General features: G+C 46.8%; 6 protein-coding genes across 6 annotated transcripts; 3 read left to right on the forward strand and 3 right to left on the reverse strand.

The window, feature by feature from the left end:
* Positions 1-274: 274 nt before the first annotated feature.
* Positions 275-2,482, forward strand: TSTA_018180 (fungal specific transcription factor, putative; the record flags this gene model as incomplete). Its single annotated transcript, XM_002483935.1, has 2 exons — positions 275-1,812; positions 1,870-2,482. 2 exons carry the CDS (start codon positions 275-277, stop codon positions 2,450-2,452), a joined length of 2,121 nt encoding a protein of 706 aa, XP_002483980.1. The 3' UTR covers positions 2,453-2,482.
* Positions 2,483-2,527: 45 nt separating this feature from the next.
* TSTA_018190 (polyadenylate-binding protein) lies at positions 2,528-5,464 on the reverse strand (the record flags this gene model as incomplete). Its single annotated transcript, XM_002483936.1, has 4 exons — positions 2,528-3,192; positions 3,248-3,882; positions 3,937-4,011; positions 4,067-5,464. The coding sequence occupies 4 exons, from the start codon at positions 5,462-5,464 to the stop codon at positions 3,045-3,047; spliced, it is 2,256 nt and encodes a 751-aa protein (XP_002483981.1). The 3' UTR covers positions 2,528-3,044.
* Positions 5,465-6,317: 853 nt separating this feature from the next.
* TSTA_018200 (IQ and HECT domain protein) lies at positions 6,318-10,218 on the reverse strand (the record flags this gene model as incomplete). Its single annotated transcript, XM_002483937.1, has 3 exons — positions 6,318-7,136; positions 7,192-8,200; positions 8,255-10,218. The coding sequence occupies 3 exons, from the start codon at positions 10,216-10,218 to the stop codon at positions 6,465-6,467; spliced, it is 3,645 nt and encodes a 1,214-aa protein (XP_002483982.1). The 3' UTR covers positions 6,318-6,464.
* A 1,614-nt stretch (positions 10,219-11,832) lies between these two features.
* TSTA_018210 (MRP-L27 domain-containing protein) lies at positions 11,833-12,678 on the reverse strand. The gene is made up of 2 exons (XM_002483938.1): positions 12,410-12,678; positions 11,833-12,354 (listed from the first exon to the last, which is right to left on the reverse strand). The coding sequence occupies exons 1-2, from the start codon at positions 12,587-12,589 to the stop codon at positions 12,046-12,048; spliced, it is 489 nt and encodes a 162-aa protein (XP_002483983.1). The 5' UTR covers positions 12,590-12,678; the 3' UTR covers positions 11,833-12,045.
* A 202-nt stretch (positions 12,679-12,880) lies between these two features.
* Positions 12,881-16,126, forward strand: TSTA_018220 (small nucleolar ribonucleoprotein complex subunit Utp14, putative; the record flags this gene model as incomplete). Its single annotated transcript, XM_002483939.1, has 2 exons — positions 12,881-15,610; positions 15,673-16,126. 2 exons carry the CDS (start codon positions 12,881-12,883, stop codon positions 15,853-15,855), a joined length of 2,913 nt encoding a protein of 970 aa, XP_002483984.1. The 3' UTR covers positions 15,856-16,126.
* Positions 16,127-16,586: 460 nt separating this feature from the next.
* On the forward strand, positions 16,587-20,133 carry TSTA_018230 (endo-1,3-beta-glucanase Engl1; the record flags this gene model as incomplete). The annotated part of the gene is made up of 7 exons (XM_002483940.1): positions 16,587-16,776; positions 16,947-16,993; positions 17,044-17,142; positions 17,201-17,551; positions 17,600-19,339; positions 19,395-19,456; positions 19,517-20,133. The coding sequence occupies 7 exons, from the start codon at positions 16,587-16,589 to the stop codon at positions 19,803-19,805; spliced, it is 2,778 nt and encodes a 925-aa protein (XP_002483985.1). The 3' UTR covers positions 19,806-20,133.
* Positions 20,134-20,325: the final 192 nt, after the last annotated feature.

Genomic DNA, 20,325 nt, shown 5'->3' on the forward strand with positions numbered 1-20,325 from the left:
GCTTCTCCAATCTCCGCTCCAACATCTTCACTAATTTTTATATCACGTCTGCCGTTTGTATGGGGTGTTAATTCCATACAAGTGAATAGCCAGGACAACTCGAATCAAAGACTGATTCTGTGCTTAGATATTCAGAGATCACCCAACTGCATGATGAACATACCCATGCGAATCCCGAAGTGAACGAGTGAAATGATTTCACACGTTGCTGATGATTTGACATTGGGCATAACAATCATATTATTTCTGAGTTGAGCCTCCATTCAATCTCAGAATGCAAGCAGCAGACCCTCCTTTCGGAACATCTGAGCTCGGCTTTCTCAGAGTCCACTCCAACGACGAAAGCGAATTCGTAGGAAGCTCAAGTGGTGTCTTCTTTGTCAATACCGTGCGCCAGGCATTTACGAAAAGTCTGAGACCTTTGGAAACAGGGGCGGCACCAGGATTTCCCACACCGGAAGATACATTAGTTGGGTCACCAAAGCCGAGCAGCGTGGGTAACGATGATGGTAGAGATCCAAGCAGACTTCTAGAACTCCGGGCGAAGTGGACTTATGACCCTCAAATTGCGCGGTATCTCGGAGAGGCACCAGGACTAGAGGTTGCAAGCCAACTGATGATGATATATTTTGAAAGATGGCACCCTATTTTCCCTGTCCTGCACGGCCCTTCATTTTTAATGACAATGGAAGCATTCTATTCGGAGACCCGCACCAGCGGTGAAGGAGAAGTATCAAAGCATCACAGAGCTTGTTGGACGGCAATATTTCAGGGTGTTTTCAATATAGCGAGTATCCTCCGACCAGATCTGCAACTTGCACACAAGTCAAAGATTATATCTGCCGCTGATGCAGTCCAGCTGGCCAACGTGCTTCTTAATCGCCATGACATATTGTCCTTTCAAGCTATTCTAGCTATACAGTTATATCTCATCGCTAGCATGTCTCTTCGCAGCGCATCTCTACTCGGTGGGACTATTCTACGAGCAATTCTTCACGCAGGGTATCATCGCTGTCCCTATCGCTATGAAGAATTCGATGTATATGATCGTTTTTTGCGAAAACGTATATTCTGGTCTTTCTATGCTATTGATAGGTATCTAAGCCAGGCGCTGGGCCTACCTCTTGGTATACAAGACTCTGATATCGACGTATGCCTTCCTGCAGTCGTCGACTGTCATAAACCAGGAAATCCTCTTCCGCTTCCATCGATGTCTCCAGGTAGGGCAGCGGAGGGACCTTCTGAAATAGCAGGCAGCAGTACACTTCAGCACAGCTTAGTGGATCAGTGGTCTATTGAGAACTCATATAATGGAATATCACCGAGGCGAGAAATTACGTTGGCAGCCTTTGTCTTTTATGGAAGACTCACTGGCAGGGCCCTAGAATTGTTTCACAAGTCCATTCATGCCCGCAAGGTTCCCCGAGACGCTGTTTCATGGCTCGTATCCGATGTCTTTAGATGGTGGAACGGCCTTGCAAGCAATTTAGAGCATGTTGCTGGAAGGAATTCAACGGTTTCGACTGAAGATTTCTCCCCAAAAATAGGTCCTCTTTTTTTCGTCCTCTACAAACATCTTATCCTCTGCATTAATCGCCCATATCTATCGCGTGAGCCTTCATCATCGGGTTTTTCCTCTGGTCTTCAGATGTGTCTCGAAGCTGCGAAAAGTATCCTGTCGTCACTCAAGACGCAGCTCTCAAAGGAGCAGGATTTCTTCTGGCCCGGTCTCTTATCTGCAGCTTATATGGCAGGGTTGGTAATTGCATTTGCATGCCAATTGGGGCAGTATTCTATCTTCAATGGTTGTCAGTAAGTTTAATGAAGTCTCAACCTACTATCGCACTGCCTGCTAACAAAATACAACAGGGAAATCAGCGACTGCCTCGACATTTTGCAGGCCATGTCTCGACAGTGGGAGATCGCAAAACACTGCCACACGGCATTGTCAATATTACTCAAGAATATACAGCGGCAGGGCAGAGATCGCGAATCTTCCAGCTCGAAACGCCTTCATCAGCCAAATTCTCAATCTACTCAGCCCAAGCGGCGCAGTAAAAGGCGGAAGAAAACCTCTGCTGATCATGAAGACGATCATACAGCATCTCAGTCATATGACAATGCCAATTATCAAGCTCAGGAAACACGAAATGCCACGACAGCCGTGGCACAACAATCCACCGAAATATCATCTAATAATATATCCAATACGCTCCACGTCTCTTCGGAATCTGCTCAACTATACCAGCCGCCAACAGACAGCAATAACATCAGTTCCTTCGAAGACGTTACACTCGCAGTGCCCATGATAAATGACTATTTCAACATCGAAGGAATACAATCACCCGACGAATCATCCTTTTTTACGACAAACTTCGATCTTAACATGACGGATCTTTTCCAAAACTCGACGTGGGATCCAAAGCTTTTTGATGCATTTAATCAGGGATGAGCAAGAAGAAAAGAAAATGGCTAAATCAAGCTGAAACACTGAATTCTAAAATCATCTCTTAGGACTATTCCATTAAAGAAGGGATAGGAAATCGTAATTAAAGAACTCAAAACTTCTGCAAAAACCTCAAAATACCACCTCCGATCTACTCTTTATTCATATAGAAAAAAGAAAAAGAGCCAGATCAACCCAATATCCTTAATCGAATAAAAAGCACACCCCCATTTTCTCGTATTCAAGCCTAATTATTCCTAATATAAGATAATAAAGGTAAGAACATTTGAGAATAGGAATACCATTTCCCTAATCACACCACAAGCACCCACCTCACTCACATCACAGTAGTTTGATGGAATGATTTGACCTAACTGCAAAAAGGAGAAACTTTTACCGAGAAACCGGGGATATCAGAATATGGAAAAAAAGAAAAAAAAGAGATAAGGAAAAAAAGTCATACTAAAAAGAGATAAAAGGGAGTAAAAATGGGGGGAAAAAACAACCATAATCGTAAATAATAACATGGAGTCAAATCTTGAGAGCCTCAAAGTGACATGGAGTCGTTCACATAATCACCAGCTAGTCGAGGATAAGATTATGATTTGTTCTCCTCGGAGGACTCTTTGGCACCTTCCTGGGGCTTGGCGTCGCTGGGCTCGTCAGAACCCTTGTTCTTCATGTATTCATCATAAACGTGTAGAGCTTCATCAACCTTGGCGCGCAGAGCGGATTCATCATCGATGCTGTCAAATGTTAGTATATGTAACAAACGAGGAAAACGGATAAAACAAAACTTACAGGCCAAGAAGTTCAGCATTGTCCATCTCAAGCAGCATACCAGTAATCTTGCCAGCAAGCTCAGGTTGCTGAGCCTGGATCTTAGGGTACAAAGCCTCACCAAGCATCTGCTTCTGCTGTTGAGGGGGAGCTGCGCTCAAGGTTTGTAAGGTAAGAGACCCAGGTGCTCCTTCTGGGGCAACAGGAGCTCCAGCCGGGACATTCTGGCCACGTCCACCGGGACCAGGTCGAGGAGGCATACCACCACGACCCTGGCCAAAGCCAGGACCACCACGTGGGCCGCCGACGTTAGGGGGAATGCCTTGAGGAACTTGTCCACGACCGCCAGCACCACGGCCGAACTGAACCTGTGCCATTTGAGGGTAGGCCATACCGTTAGGAATGCCTCCAGGACCAGCCTGCATGGCACCAATAGGGATACCTTGGCCGAAGTTCTGAGGAATCTGCTGGTTTGGTCCACCAATACCACGACCACCTTGTTGAGGGAAACCGCCAGGGTACTGGCCTGGTCGTCCACCAGGGATACCGGCCATGACCATACCAGGTTGAGGAGCGAAACCCAAACCACGTTGGCCAGCGTTGGCTGGAAGGAAACCTTGCTGTCCAGGTCCGTAAAAGACGGCTGGCTGCATGTACTGTACATTCATATTAGTATCAACCGAATCACAATGGTCGCTTATTCAACTTACAGGTTGAGGCATTCCAGCGGCAGCGGCAGCTTGTTGTTGTCGGATAGTGTTGCGAGCCTGGATGCTTGCTTCGAGCTTCAAGGTGTTAGTAGTAGTTTTAAAAATGTATGAATTTAGGTTAAGTTCTTACCTGGCTCTTGCGGACATCCTTACGTTGGGCGAGAGCGACGTAGAGAGGCTTGCCATTGACCATTCTCTGGTTCATCTCAGTGACGGCCTTGGAAGCTTCGTCAGGGCTAGAGAAGCAGACGAAACCGAAACCCTTGCTCTTTCCAAATACCTTCTTCTCGGGCTTCTTGGTCTCGGTCTTCTCTTCATCTTCGGCCTTGACCTTGGTCTCTTCCTTCTCGGATGCTTCCTCGCCCTCTTTCTCGGATGCTTCCTTGCCCTCTTCCTTGTCGGAATCGGAAGAAACGCCAACAGTATCACGCATGACCTTAGCGGAAGTGATGGTACCGAATGGGCTGAAGAGCTCGCGCAGCTTGTCATCATCGACGTCATCTGTGAGGTTCTTTACGTAGAGGTTGACACCCTGGTACTTGGAAGCCTTCTCAAGACGAGCGGCCTCGTATTGACGGCGGAGTTCTTCCTCACGCTCATGTTTCTTCTGAGCACGGCCGACGTAAAGCTTCTGACTGTGGAAGTCTTTGTCATTCAACTCATCAACGGCAGACTGAGCATTTTGGTGGTCAACGTAGTTGACAAAACCGAAACCACGGCTCTTTCCACTGTCGTCACGGCTGATGGTAGCGGAGGTGATATCACCGTATTTGCCGAAGAGCTCACGGAACTCCTCGTCGGTCACCTCAGGGTCAATGTTCTTGACATAGACATTGGTGAAGTTGGCCTTCATTTCCTCAAACTTGCTCTGACGGTCCTTCTTGGATATGTGGTGACCGACAAAGACCTTCTTGTCGTTGAGCAACATACCATTGACGTGCTTGATGGCATTGTTGGCAGCCTCGGCAGTCTCGTAGTGAACGAATCCGTATCCCTTCGAGTTGCCGAATTCATCCTGAGCAACCTTGCAGCTGAGAATGTTTCCGAAGGCGGCAAAGGTATCGTGCAAGGCCTTGTTGTCGATGGCAGTATCCAAGTTCTTGATGAACACGTTACCCTGACCAGTCTTGCGCAAAGCGGGGTCACGCTGAGACCACATGATACGGCATGGACGACCCTTGATCAAAGTGTAGTTCAAGTCCTCGAGGGCACGCTCGCCATCAGCCGTGTTGTTGTAGTTGACATAGGCATATCCAAGAGAGCGACGGGTGACAGCGTCACGGCAGACTCGGATAGAAGCAACCTGTCCGATAGAGGAGAAAAGCTCGAACAGCATGGCCTCAGTCACGGAGGGGTCTAGCTCGCCAACGTAGAGAGAGGCGGAATGAGGCTGGTTGGGATTGGGAGTGGTAGCAGCATCGCTGGTCGCGGTGTCAGGGGCAACGTTGGTGTTGACAGTGGTGCCGTTGGAGTCGGCAGCGCTGTTGGCGTTGTCAGTAGCGGGGGTTGTAGCAACTTCAGCAGACATCTTGAGGATTTTTGAAATCGTTTCCTGTTTTAGAAAATCCAAAAGTATCCCAGTCAGCAATGAATGATCGCATCAAAGACCTCGAGCTTTTAGCGGTATAGAGTCGAGTCTTTTATCTGTCATAAAAGTTGTGACGTACAGATATGAAAAAGCTGAAGAAATGCAGAAAATTGACTCTGTCCGAGATACGAAGAGCGGAACTTTCTCAGGGTCTCGCCTGCAAAAAAAAAAAAAAAATTGAGAACTGCGACGTAAAGCAGCACAGTTCACAGACCGGACTCGAGCAGAATCGATGCGGTGATCACGAGAATTGCTTGTGGGAAGGAACCGACGTTTGGCCTCTTGAACACAAACACACACAAGTCACGGCTTTGAGATCGGGGGGTTGAAACAGTATTTTTCAAAGATTTTTCGCTTTTTTTGTCTTTTTCTGGATTTTTTAGCAGGATGAAAGAGAAGAAGAACTAAGAGGAAGGGGAAGAAAGATGCCAAATCCTTAGCAATGAGGGATGTGGCAGGTTGGTGGAGGAATCAGTCAATCTCTTTAAGCCAAAAGAGGTTGAAAGGGAAATTTTGTGAGCGGCTAACCTGATTGGGACAACTCGGAACCTGTCTCGAACAAAATTTTTCGCAGCTGGCTGGAGTCACGTGAGTTAGCGAGGACTGAGGGAAGAGCTGCAAGAAAAGTGGAAGTCGCCGACAAGGTCTTATCTAATCGTCACATGGTAACTAAGTGGCTCCCACTAGTTACATGGCCGGGCCACTTACCGATTACGTTATCGACTCGAACTCTGTAGACTCAAAAAAGCATGTTCATTCCTCTAACTATCTCCATGAGTGAATTAAACGATGGCTCTAAAATTCTTACAAGAATCATAAGGTGATGGATCGCATAAATTAAATATGAAACACAGAAGCGGGATATATCATGCGCCAAAGCTATGCAACAAATGATCTGAAGCATTTCGGTCATGAGCTGACAACAATAGAAGAAAAAACCTCAACTCAAATCGAACCCAGCACCAGAATTGACAGCATATAGGAGTTTCTGCCGCAAGACTTCGGCACTGGAGTAACGCGGAAGTTTCAATAAGTTCACACAAGTACTCGTACTGGGTAGTCTATCTTGGTCGTCACTGGAATCTCGAATGCTGAAGCGGGGATTCAGATGGCTGAATCCTAGCAGGGGTGCCCGTGGAGTCGAAGTCACGAATTTCAATACCTTCTGACGATCCTCATTAGACAACTCTTGCATGACTTGCCAGAAAAGTTGGATGGTCGGATGTTCCTGGTTGTCGTCACCAATAGTGTATACTCCACCATACAGCGTGTTGCGTCTCAGATCAGCCACGTCGATTTCGCCAGCATCACCGCCGACGAGTGTCTGTAGTTCTGACTGGTTAAACATAGATAGCCATGAGGGTTGGATTATGTCACCAAGGCCCTTGAGGAAGGCGTTTGTCTGGGGGGCAGGTTGGTTCTGAAGCCTATGACGAGCAATGTAGGATATGTAGACGAGCCGATTCTGGTTAGTAACGGAAATGTTAGCGCCACCAGGCTTCAATTCTTTCGTGATGATACGAGGTTTCGACCCAGGGACAGGAATCGTATCCGTGACGGTGAAATTCAAGGCAAAGTCTTCAACGTCACCAGGGTAATTTTTCAATTGAAGCTGTAATCAATCGTTAGCAATCTGGCAACAAGAAACGCAAAGGATGCAAGCATACCAGCCCTTGATATAATCCCTCATCCAGGTCCCTGAGATCGTTCAAGTTAGCCCTATACGCTGATTCCCTCCGAGCAGACGTTGAACCCCCCGTCAAGGCCCACTTGAGAAGAAAGAATCCCGCAAAATGAACATCAACAAGGATGCCTTCGTAAAGACACTTTCCAATCACGCGGCCCAGAAATTCATAGCGCTTGAGTAGATCTCGCACGCCATCCACAAATTCAGGACTGCCTTCCTTGCAGCCCATCTGCCGTAAGACTTCTTTGCGTTGCTCCACTGCCACAGGATTGGGGTAAAGTAGATTCTGATCATTTTCGACAAAAAGATCAAGGCCGTTGGACGGCATAAATGCTTCATTCGTAATACTAGTCAGAAATTCTTTGGTAACTCCACCTCCATCGATTCCGGCCTCCGTCGCACCGAACTTATCGATAAAGCTAATCTGAATCGGCTCTTTGAGACCTTCCCCCAGGTCGTAGAATTGCTCAAATGCGTCGTCAAAAACACTATCCCGGTGAATGCTTGCATGATGGCGACTGAGTATATCTCTTGCCGCGGCATTTCCGTCAAGTAATCGACCCATAGACGCAGCAGAGACCGACATGCGCCAAGAATCAGGATCAATGAAGCCTTGTCGTCGTCGCATCTGATCGCGGTAGATGAACTCTCGGAATATTTGAACTCGTGTAGCAAACGGAATGAAGAATGGCATGTGCCTCAAAATCTCGAGTCTTGGCGCAAGTGCTTCCAATTGCTTTCGGCGAACTGCTTGTTGCTGATGGCGCCGGAAAGCTTCAATACGTCGCGCCTGTTGCGCTCGCCCTGTGCCGATTATTCCAAGTGACTGAGAAGGCATATCATCCAGATAGTTATTATCCTCGGTCTCCTCATCATCTTGAAGCTGGTGGCGGTTTTCTTCCTCGGCAACGACTGCTGAAATAAATCCTTCCATATCAAAGCGCGATGTCATCAGCCAGTGACCCTCTGGAAGGAATTTACGACGAGAACTGCATACAGTTAGTCAGTCTGAACAACAAATGAGGAATGACTTCACAACTTACTCCCGCTCATGTATCATTCTCAGGAGCCCAGTAACCAGGCCTCTAAAGTAATCAAGTGGGATCCCGGTGACTCCAGGTAAGCCCTTTTCCTTGTTCCTTTGTTCCAACTCTCGTACACTCGGTAGAGGTTCCTTTTGGTTACTGGGAGAAAAGTACTTCATAATACTACCAGTACTTTCAGTATCTTGTGTCTCGTTGAGATCGGCCGCGTTCCAGTACAATGTAAAACCTAGATTCTTGAGGAAGATCGTCAAGGATTTCACGTCTTTCAATAACAACGCACTTTCCCGCGTCCAGGAGGCTTTCGTGTCCATGCTTGTTAATACCGAATCACTGGAAAAGAACTCTTCATCATCCATGACCTTCAACAAGAAGGTATAGAGCTCCAAAAATAATAAGATGATTGTCCAATCCTGATCGCGTTGTACTCGACTTGTCGCGTCTCCGGATGGCGGGCGTAGCAGTGGAAGGACTCCATTTGAATCACTACTGATCTTGGCGAATACCTCTGTTGCGTTGCTCATTTTCCAGAAGTATTTGATAGCTGGAATTCTAAGGGCGGGTTGCGACGTCGACGGACCTGAAGAGGTAGATCCTAAGTAGAGCCACATGCGAATATCGTCTCCACGTCGAGGGAAAACCCTCAGAAGGGTCAAAGCGTATGAAGCCAAAGCTTTTGCATCTTCTGATACGAAAGAACCCGCCTCATCAGGACCATTTTGCATTTCGGTAGGCCGTACTTTGTACAGAAGACCTGTAATGCTACTCTGATTCACAAGACTGTTGATTTGTTCTTCAATAAAGGGGTGCAGGGGCGGTTGTTGCGGTTCATCGGTATCTAGAGAATCATCCGGTTCTATTCGCCTTGACAAATATGAAGTGACCGAGTTCAAGAGGTTAGAGATCACTTTGACGAATTCAGGCTCTGGAGCTTCTTCCACTGAGCTTCCGCTGACTGCAGACCGACGGAAGAATATGAAATACGCCAAGAGCCATATACGAGATTCTAACTCATCATTGCTAAGTTCTTTCCCTATTGTGCCTTGGGGGTATGAGTCGAGTGATTTCGCCAAGAGTCTATAATTGATTTTGAAAGTTATGGCATCTAGCCGACCAATGTAACGTCCGAGATCCGGGACAGTAAGGTACTTGCGAGCAAACCATTCATACGCGTCTGATGTATCTGCCGTGATGGGCTGTAGCAGTGCGAGGGTAGTGGTAACCAGCTGATCGACCGAAAATCCCAGTTTCTTCGATAGCCCGTGAACGTCTGTAGTCAACGCCGCCATCACAGTATAGTATTCTTCGGCAAGTCTAGCCATTTGTCTCGGGATGAGATCGATCAGAAAGCAGAGTGATCGAAGAAGCAAGTCACCGGGTAGGTGAGAGTGCCTGGTCGGAGATGCCAGCTTCAGCGTAAGCCTTAACGTAATCTTCGCTAGGCGGGCAAGAAGCAACGTCCATCCCTCTTCATCTGCCATTGTAGACACTTCTTCAAATGTTTCCCTGAGAGCATTCAAGAAATACAGAAGCCGCAAGGCATCGCTGTCATTCGGAACTTCAAAAAACTGCAACAGCAACCTAAGTTGCACCCGACACTGGTCCAGAGATGAGTATGCCACAGCCCTATGAATTTGATCGACATCATCATCCCCGAAACCCGTTTTCACGCCATTTCTGTTCTGTTCATTAATATCCCACTCCCCTCTCCAGGCATTGCGAGTCACTCTTCTGCTCAAGTAGCCCCGCCATGTTCTTTGCAAAAGACGAGCCGAGTTAAGCCGTTCTCTTTCCAGTTGTCTGGCTAATCGTTCCTGCTGTGCGATAGCGAGTGTATTCTGCGGACCGTGTCCATGCGGGGGTTGTCGGCTGGATCCTGGAGACGAAGCGAAAGGGTTGACGTTGCGGCCGGAGAGATTCACCTGCCTGGGCCGGCGAGAGCTCCCGGTAAAAGACTGGAACATGACTCTTTATCGACAAAACGAAGCTGCCTCAAAAATAGCAAGCAGGATGATAATATCGTTATTCTGATTCATCGCTCTAAAATATACAGTCGAGCATTTTGATGATTGTAGCGGTAAAAGGAGGACGATGCGTTTGTGGTTGTTGATGAGACGAAGTTGGAGTTGGGAGCTATGTCATCGTAGATTATGTACCTTAGTTATCTCTAGGGCCGAGCCTTAGGTAAGTTAGGTACGCCATCCACCGCGGAGCCACACCTATTTCAACTTTCTTTCTTTGCCACATAACACTTTTTCACAGAACAAAAAATAACACGAAATTGTTGTGAATCACACAAAGTACAGTGAGATGATAAGTGTATACTGATATCCTTTGAAATATATTTGGATTATTAAATGTTATAGCAAATATCACAGTTCTCTGGTTGCACCCTCATCCAGGGGCCCGCTCAGGAGAATACTCGAGAAGAGATCTAGGCACTTTGTATTTTGCCTCCTGGAGCTTTCAAAGTTGGATTGTTGAATGACTAATTCGATTGACGGTGTGCTAGGTGGTGCATGATTCTCTGTTTCAGCGTATGTCGACTGGTCGAGAGTAAAAATCAAACGCCGGGATATTTCCATTACAAATATTTTGCGAGTATTTTTGTTTACTGGCGTATAGAACCGGTTGCCCGATATGGAGTGCCTGGCGAAGTCATCACAGAATATAAGCAGCTGACAGCTCTTCTTCCTGACCTACCCACAACTTCACAATTTCCCTAGCTAGGGACGCGAAGCGAGGAACCGCACAAGCAATCTGTGCTCCTGAGAACTGGAAATTAGACTATTGCGCCTAAACGAAGCTCAATTATAATCTATGATAAGCGCCAACGATCGGAGACGGATCTCAAAGGACCAAAGGGCATAGACGAAAGCTCCGTTAATTTTACCCTTTTGCTTCTACTGAACACAATTGCAAAGGTTCTCTTAGATAGCCACCTAGAGTAGCGTCTTCATGCAAAAAGCGGCGCAGATAGTGGCCTGTACGAAACAATGGCCAAATGAGGACCGACAGTAAGTTTATCCGACAGATTTCCGGAGATATCTGTTCTATCTAACAGTTAGGTGCCAGGAGATCATCATTTCACAGAATTCTGGCGAGCTATACGTGACCGTTGTCTCCTACGATGATGACTGGATACGATACATCAATCCTCAAGTTATGAAACCTCTTGAGATTCATGGAGATGCGTCGATTTAGTCGATATCGCCTTGATAACGCCGAAGAAATGAAGATAGTAGCGCCGTTCCTTCTCGGGCCACTTCCATGAAAGCATCGTTCTAAAGTACGTTTGATATTGTGAACCGGAAATTAAACCATTTGCACCAAAAACGAAGCTCCTTTATGGCATACATTCCGGTTGACAGATATGAAAGAATTCATAATGCCTGATGGGCGAGCCGGCACCCAAGGGTAAATAGAAGGGTTGGAAGTCGCTCCGGAAGTTCTTCGGTGCCATACGTTTCTTTTCCTTCAGGCAGCATCCAATCGGTAGGTACGAGTCATGGGCATATACCAACAGTATGAAATGCTGTACTGAGCTTAGCCGTACCTGATATTATCAACTTAGCGTTGAGACGAGCCACCGAATGTTTCAATGATTTATTCTTCTGATTGTGTAATGTACATGCTCTAATCGATTTCCAATGTAATTCCGGATACCTTGAACGCCAATCCTGCTGCCGCCAGTACGCTGGGCGGGCTATAGATGTCCGCATATGTTATAGACGACTTCTGAGATCGATCTCTTTCGCTTCCACCACTCGCCGAGAGCAAGATTGCACAAATCATAGTCCTTGCTTCTTCAGTTGTACTAGAGTGCGCCCTCCCTTAAGCTTCTTCTTCCGCCTGTTCTGCTCATCCCGCTTAATCACCTCCTGTAGGTCGGCCTCGGCCTTAGCCTTGAGGTTGTTTCGTTTCGATTTCCAATGGCTTGACCAGTCATCATGTTCTCGAGGATTGAGATTCTCCCACAGATCCAAATAATCTTCTCCGTTGAATGCGCGGTCCTTGGATATCGTCAAGCCGTTTCGGACTTCTTCAGTGGTGTATTTTGTTCGTGTTGGGAGGAATGATTTTGTAACGAACGGAGTGAGCTAATAAGAAGTTAGTATCAATGTAAGGCAATAATGGAACAATCAATTGACCGACCTTAAAGTCATCTAAGTTCTCGGGAACGACATATGTTCGCAATTTACCGGGGTCGATAATGTATGCGCTGGTCTTCAGGAAAAAACCCATAGAGCCCGTGCGATTACCTTTGTAGTAACCTCGACCGACTTGCTTTGTAGTCAGGCGCAATCGCGCCATCAATGGCTGAGAAGGCTTCATTCTACACCCCGATATTGAACAATTGACACTGTATTGGCGTGGTATCCGGAGTTGTTCTTGTCGAGACTCTGGATAAAGAGCAATCACTCAAAAGTTGATATCCGTGCCAAGACCGCCCAAGGAGAATCGGAGCTGGAAACAGCGCTAGTGAGGTACCGCCCGGCAGAATAAAAATCTTAAGGGAAGGAACAAAAAAATAATTATCAGCCCCACTGGGTTTCATGACGGCGACTTCGAAGTGAACAATTTCTTCTGAAGTTCTCTTGCTCTTTCCGGCAAGAGTTTACAGTTATGGCGGGCAGAAAATCAAATATTTTAAAGTCGCGCAATGACACAGTTTCGAAACCGAAGCAAAAGAGAAAAGCAAGCAAAGGTCTAAATGCACTTGCTATTGCGGAACACCAATTCCCGACCAAAGCAAAAGTTCGAGCCCATCGGTACGGTGAAGTCGAAGATATTCCTAAGCGTAGGAGAAACGATGAAGAAGAAGATGTTCCCGATACGAAACGTCGCAGGACAGACGAAGACGGCGCGTCCGAAGGGGATTACGGAAGTGATAGTGAAGGTCATGAATGGAAAGTAGGCCAGGTCGATAGCGAGGACGATAGTGACATCGACAGTGATGAGGCATTGGGTAGTAGTGACGAAGAGCGTTTTGAAGATTTCACTTTCCGCGGGAGCTCTTCCAAACCGAACGCCAAATCCGTACGAAAATCTAAAACTGTCAAGCGCCAGAAAATCGATCTCTCCGAGGGTTCTGATCCTGATGCCGATGCTGACTCAGACCAAGAAGACTATGACGATGATTTGGGAGAAGAAGCAGTGGACTTGGCTACTGCTTGGGACCTCAATGGGGAGGACAATGAAGACGATGACAAGGTCTCGGCTAAGACATCCAAAAAATCTAAAAAACCACAGTTGGTTGATGGGTTCTCGGATGATTCCGGCTCCGATAGTCTTGGAGAGGGCAGTAGCGAAGAGGAAGAGAGCGACAACACCGATATATCTATGTCCGATGATGAGGAAGACGACAAGGGGGATGGGCTTTCCAAGCTTCAAGATTTCGTCAGCTCTCTGGCAACCAAAAGTGCCGGAGCAACGTCTCGGCAACGAAAGGTCCATGGTCAGGAGAATGCTGTTCCAACAGAATATGGACTGACTTCCACTCGAAAATTGAACGTGTCTGATCTCTTGTCTTCCGTGACGGATTCGCGGCTCAAAGGGTCCTTGAAGCATCTAAGCTCAACTTCCACAGCTCAAGGTGTCAAGTCAAGCGCCCCGGGAAAGCTGACTGCACCTTTGGCTAAAAGGCAGCAAGATAAGATAGATCGAGCTGCAGCCTACGAAAAGAGCAAGGAGACATTGAATCGATGGATAGATACAGTGAAAGCAAACCGGGAAGCCGAACACATCTCATTTCCTCTACCTAACCCATATGAGCAACAAGTTGCCAGGCTTGGGCCAGTTGAACCCAAGACAGATTTGGAAAGCACGATCAAATCAATCCTCGTTGAAAGTGGTCTAGCGACTGATGAGAAATCTGCCGAGAAGCAGTTCCAGGCAGCCGAGGAGTTGGAAACTCGCAAAATGTCACTTGAGGAAGTCCGTGCTCGAAATTCAGAACTTCGAAAACGTCGCGACCTGCTTTTCAGGGAAGAAGTTCGAGCAAAGCGGATCAAGAAAATCAAGAGCAAATCATATCGTCGTGTTCACCGGAAGGAGCGCGAAAAGCTGGAGGAAGTGGAAAGGCAGGCTTTGATCGATGCTGGCATTGATCCTGATGAACAAGAAAGGGAACTATATGACCGCCGGCGAGCAGAGGCCAGAATGAGCACAAAGCACAGGGACAGCAAATGGGCAAAGAGCATGAAAGAAACTGGGCGTACGGCCTGGGATGAAGATGCCCGTTCCAGTATGCATGATATGGCCAGGAGAGACGAGGAGTTGCAGAGACGAATTGAAGGGCGAAACGTCAAGGCAGACGGTGATGACTATCTAGGGTCGTCAAGCTCAGAATCGGAAGATGACCATGACGAATGGGATGAAGAAGCTGATTCAGATGTCGAGGCGCGAATTCTCAATAAAGATCTAGATGCTCTCAACGATTTTGATGATTCGGGATCAACTGGGCCGCATTCGAAATTGATGGCCATGAGTTTCATGCAAAAGGCCGAAGCGGGACGCAAACTACAGAATGATGAAGAGATTCGAAGATTGCGTCGCGAAATCAATGGGGACGAAGGAGATCAGTCTGAAGAGGAAGAAGGAGGTCGAAAGAAATTTGGCGGTTCCAAACCAACAGAAAAACAGAGTCTAGCTGACACTCGCAAGAAAAATGAGTTTGAGGAAACCGTCGCTTCCGATGACGAAGACCTTGGCACTGAAACTATAGATATGCAGGAGCATGGTACCAGCAAGCACACCAAAGGAAGCAGCAAAACAAAAGGAAGCGTTGTCGCCAAATCCGACAAAACGGGTGTATATAGGCCAGCTATGAGAGATTCAGACAAAGAAGTTGAAAACCCCTGGCTGGTACAAAATACTCGAGCAAACAGGAAACGTCAAGTCAATAACATTGACGAGACTATAAACATTTCTGTTGGTGATCAGGAACAAGCGACTGTGAGCAATGCTAGCAAGGTCTCGGGGGTACAGAAATCACAAAAAGCCAACAACCTAAATTCTCACAACAACACTCAAGCCAATGGATTGGACAGTGGCAGTGATGAGGAAAATGCCCCGGTCTTACTCACAAATCACGATCTCGTCAAGAGAGCGTTTGCTGGAGATGATGTTGTAGAAGACTTTGAGCGAGAAAAACAAGAGACTATCGAGGAAGAAGGTGACAAAGTCATTGATAACACTCTACCTGGCTGGGGTAGCTGGACCGGTGCTGGTATCAGCAAAAAACAGCAAAAGCGCCAGAAGAAGTTCCTCACTAAAGTCGAAGGCATCAAACCAGAGCAGCGCAAGGATGCGAGACTTGGACATGTTATCATCAACGAGAAGCGAGTCAAGAAGGTAATCATATTCAGTTTTCTCATATGTTCATCTGAATATAGACTAACAATACTCGTTTCTAGAACGTGAAATATATGGCCACACAACTTCCACATCCCTTCGAGAACAGACAGCAATACGAGAGATCTCTCCGTCAGCCCATTGGTCCTGAGTGGTCTACTTCAGACACTTTCCACGAGTCTACCAAGCCTCGTGTGCTTATCAAGCAAGGCATTATCAGACCCATGCAACGGCCTCTTATTTGAGCCAGTGTATTGTTTGAGTGTCGGGGAAAGCTACCAGTCGTCGGTTTTGTTCTGTATATATGTATATACCCTGGTGCAGTGCACACTTCAATTTCTGGTAGGATAGTCAAGGCCTGTCCAGTTGCTTATGCAGGCGCGCAGACGAGATGAATTCACTGTTCCTATGGCCCACTCTCTCCTCTAGTGCCTAATATCTTGAGTGTCTTGCGCATCCGTGATATGCCCTAACAACTGTACAGAAGGCCGTCCGAACTAGCGCTACAATACAATATACCAAGGCATGGATGTCGCACCAGAGGTCGCGTGTTTATGGAATGTACTTGGATCGCTTCCACGTAAGCTAAAAACTGGGGGTGGAATGCTTTACCATGTTTATAAGGATAGATGAAAGCGGACTGTGAGCCGCTTCTTGTACGACGACCAAAACAAAACCCTAAAAATTCCGTTCTTTGACAGTCCGAGTAATAGAGCACGTATATACGATTTTTTCTTTTTTATCAGGAGCTGATTCGGGGTATGCCAGTCATCGTCAGGTATGGGGATTGGTGGGGAGCGGACCTTCTCATTGGCCAAAGCACATACCTCATCTCCTGCTTGTCTTCCACTCTGGGTTTCCTTCTTGCTTCGTCTCGCCAGGGACAGGATCCTACTTTAATCTTTACACATTCCTGAACTATTTGCAGCTGTCAGATCCCGATTGGTCTTATATTGGTGAGTGTTTTGATGATCCAATGCATGATGGCATGCTGCCTGCCCTCAAGTATCTATATTCAAGACATCCGGGCACCGAGGACATGTTGATTTATCCTCGAAACTGTTTGCACTCGTTTGAACGTGGTTGTCATCCTACGCCACTATTAATTTCCCTCGTTCTGAACATATGGCTTCTTGAAAAGGAAGAAAGTCACTCGTTTACTCAATGTGCTTCGACTAGACAACAGTCTGCACGCCAAATGACCCTGTCACTCGCTTGTTATGCATGAAAAGTCATTCGTTTTGATAAAAAACATTTTGTTCAACATTTGCAAAGATGATTTGTTATAGTTTTGTCATTTTTAATACTTTACTAATATGGTTTCTGAACATTCAAGGCATATATTGCCTTCCTCCGCTCATCCCATCACCAACCACATATTCGGTATGATGCTATCTTACATGCATATATTTCATTGCTGATAATGATATCAGGTTCCTAAAAGCCCCGGATCAGTGATCCAAAGCACTGCGAGCTTGACGACTCTCTATCCTCCAAGTACAGCAAGGTTACTTGATATTCAAACAGAAGGGGTATGCATATGCATAGCTATGTGCACGTCATCGAAACGATACTAACGATATCTCTTAGGTATACGAGTCTCGTTTAGAGTCTGACGGACATCCATCTCTACAACCTTTTCCATTCCCCACCATTAGCATCGAGCCGATCGAAGGATTTGGCGACTTTAGTGGCTCTCGACCTTTCATCCCACTTGCTACAGCTCCACCAGCAACAGTCACTGTAACTTCTACAGTTTACTCACCCAGTGCGAGTCGATCTGTACAAAGCAGCAGTGCCAGTCAAAGATCGCCTACAACAAAAGCCACTGCTTCTCTCTCAAGAATGGATGGGCAAGATGTCTTCGAGACAGTCTCCTTGGATGCTGTTCCTACAAATATTCCTGTCAAGGAAGACCATCCCGTACCGAGAGTTGGCATTGTATGTAATATTCTGCCTAAGATGACTTCGTTGCTGACCAGATTCTAGTTGAATACAACCGCTCCTATTGAAACCAACAAGTTCTATGCAAACTTCTTTCTCGGAAATCAGACCACGTCCTCGTTCACTCAACCTTATTCCTTGTCATGGTCAAGGGGTACCGGAAATGCCGGGAGCTGGGGACTGGCCATCTCCCATACCGACCTGGATCAACTAGTATATGGAGGTCCAAACAATAGTCTTCCTGGAAATCCAGTGGAATATTATCTAAACCCTATTGGTCTGCAGTCTATCACTCTGTCTGCACGTGAACTGGGCCCTTCTACCGTCTTGAATACCGACCAATTGACTGGATTCTCTGCAGATGTCATTTTGCAACCTTCTAACCAGTCCAGCCCAAGCATTACTTTCCCTGTACTGCAGGGTATGGGCTTTGTGACCGGTATCTATACAGGACTACAGCCACTTGTTCAGAGCTGTATCACATTTCGGGACCTAGTGTGTGTGGGACCTATACGTCAGGGAACATATAAGTACCGTGTCACTCTGGCGGATGGAAAGAGCTGGCTATTCTATGTAACACCGGACAGTGACAACGGTGTTGATCCAGGTTTTGACTTTGCCGGTTCTAATACCGCCATCCAGGGACCGTCCGGGTTTTCTGGCATTGTACAGGTTGCAAAAAACCCTCTGGGTGGCGCGGGAGAAGCTGTGTACGATAAAAGCGCTGGTGTCTATGCTAGATCTGCCAGTATTACTGGGGCAGTCAAGGACTCTACTGGTATATACAGATTGACATGGGAAAAGGCCGGAAAGAACGCTACAGATACTCCTGTTTTGATGTTCGCCTTGCCCCATCATGTTGAATCATTCGATGGACAAACAAAGTCTGCTGTGCAACCGCTACAGTTGCGCTCTACCACGAAAGGCAACATGACAGCCGTGGCATCGGACAGCTGGACGATGGTTGAAAGTGATCTTCCGATTGGTATTGACTTTGCGCCATGGTCACCGTCCCTCGGCAACGTGGACGGCCTTTCAACAGATGTTCAACAGACTATTAAATCTTCTGCGGAAAGCGAGTTGACTCCCGACGTAGACGGGCAGAGTAACCTGAACAGCATGTACTACAGTGGCAAGGTCTTGAGCAAGTTTGCTACTCTGGTATATACCGTTCATACACTGGCAAACGACCCAGGACGAGCTGCAGCTACACTTGATGGTCTCAAGAAGGCCTTTACCCGCTTCGTGAATAACGAACAGCAGTTTCCCTTGAATTACGATAACTCCTGGAGAGGAGTAGTATCTAGTGCTGCTTACGCGACGAACGACCTAAATCAGGATTTCGGTAATTCGGGCTACAACGACCATCATTTCCATTACGGATACTTTATCCACGCAGCTGCAATTATCGGTGCTCTAGATCCCTCCTGGCTTAATGATGCCAACAAAGCATGGGTGAACATGTTGGTTCGCGATGCCGGCAATCCTGCATCCAACGATCCCTCGTTCCCCTTTTCACGAGCCTTTGATTGGTACCACGGACATTCGTGGGCTAAGGGGCTTTTCCCTTCGGCTGATGGTAAGGATCAGGAGTCTACATCGGAAGATGCCATGTTTGCGTACGCTGTGAAGATGTGGGGAAAGACTATTGGTGACAAGAGCATGGAAGCCAGAGGCAATCTCATGTTGGCTTTGCTTCGACGATCATTTAAAAACTATTTCCTTATGGAGAATGATAACCTGAACCATCCAAGCAATTTTATTGGCAATAAAGTTACTGGAATCGTGAGTATTCTTTCTTGCTTCGTTCAACTCGGTGATAGCTAAGGGTTGTATGCAGTTGTTTGAAAACAAAGCCCACCATACTACCTATTTTGGTACCAATCTTGAATTTATCCAAGGGTCAGTAACTTCCAAGTCACTGTCGTTCAAAGCTCTTACTGACTTGTCTACAATATCCAGAATCCACATGCTCCCCCTTCTACCTTCATCCGCATATACTCGCAACGAAACATTTGTGAACCAAGAATGGGACGCCATATTCTCTCAAAGTGCCTGCACACCAGCTTCCACTGTATCTTCTGGTGGCTGGAAGGGAGTCTTGTACGCCAACCGCGCAATCGTCGCTCCCAAAGAGGCGTATGATTTCTTTAACCAGCCGAATTTCGACATGAGTTGGATCGATGGCGGAGCTACGCGTACATGGTATCTCGCTTATGCTGCAGGTAAGTTACTCTTCGCTTTGGCGTAGCTTGGCGAGTTTATTCAACGAATCTAGGTCTCAATGGTGGAAACTGAGTGGGACTGACTCACTCGTTGAACGGATGGATAAGACGGGGGACTTCGTGAGCATTCTTTCTTCTATTGGGCGGTTATGTCCTAATCACTCCCTTCATTTAATTGTGCCTGTTTTCATACATAAAAAGATAATTTTTCTTAATCGATATTGACATATGCCAATACTCGATAGTCGATAACTACTACACACATACATAGGGTTGATGCCTCCTAGGGCTATATAAGTCACGTGATAGGTAATGGCTTCCCCGCAGGTTGTCATGACAATACATAAATCATGTATTACAGACCCCGGCCAGTATGGGTCAGTATGTGTGACATGGTACGCAACACGTAAGATCGTGTATTATTAATCTATGATTCGATGCGCAGAGCGGAGCTTGGCAGACCCGGGGCCAATAGGAGAGCTCGGATATTGAGGCTGTGCAAGCGCCAAGACTGCAAGTCAGCATCATTCAAAGAAGCTTGGTTCA

This window comes from Talaromyces stipitatus, genomic scaffold (assembly GCF_000003125.1).
Source record: "Talaromyces stipitatus ATCC 10500 scf_1105507295549 genomic scaffold, whole genome shotgun sequence".
NCBI classification, from domain to species: Eukaryota; Fungi; Ascomycota; class Eurotiomycetes; order Eurotiales; family Trichocomaceae; genus Talaromyces; species Talaromyces stipitatus.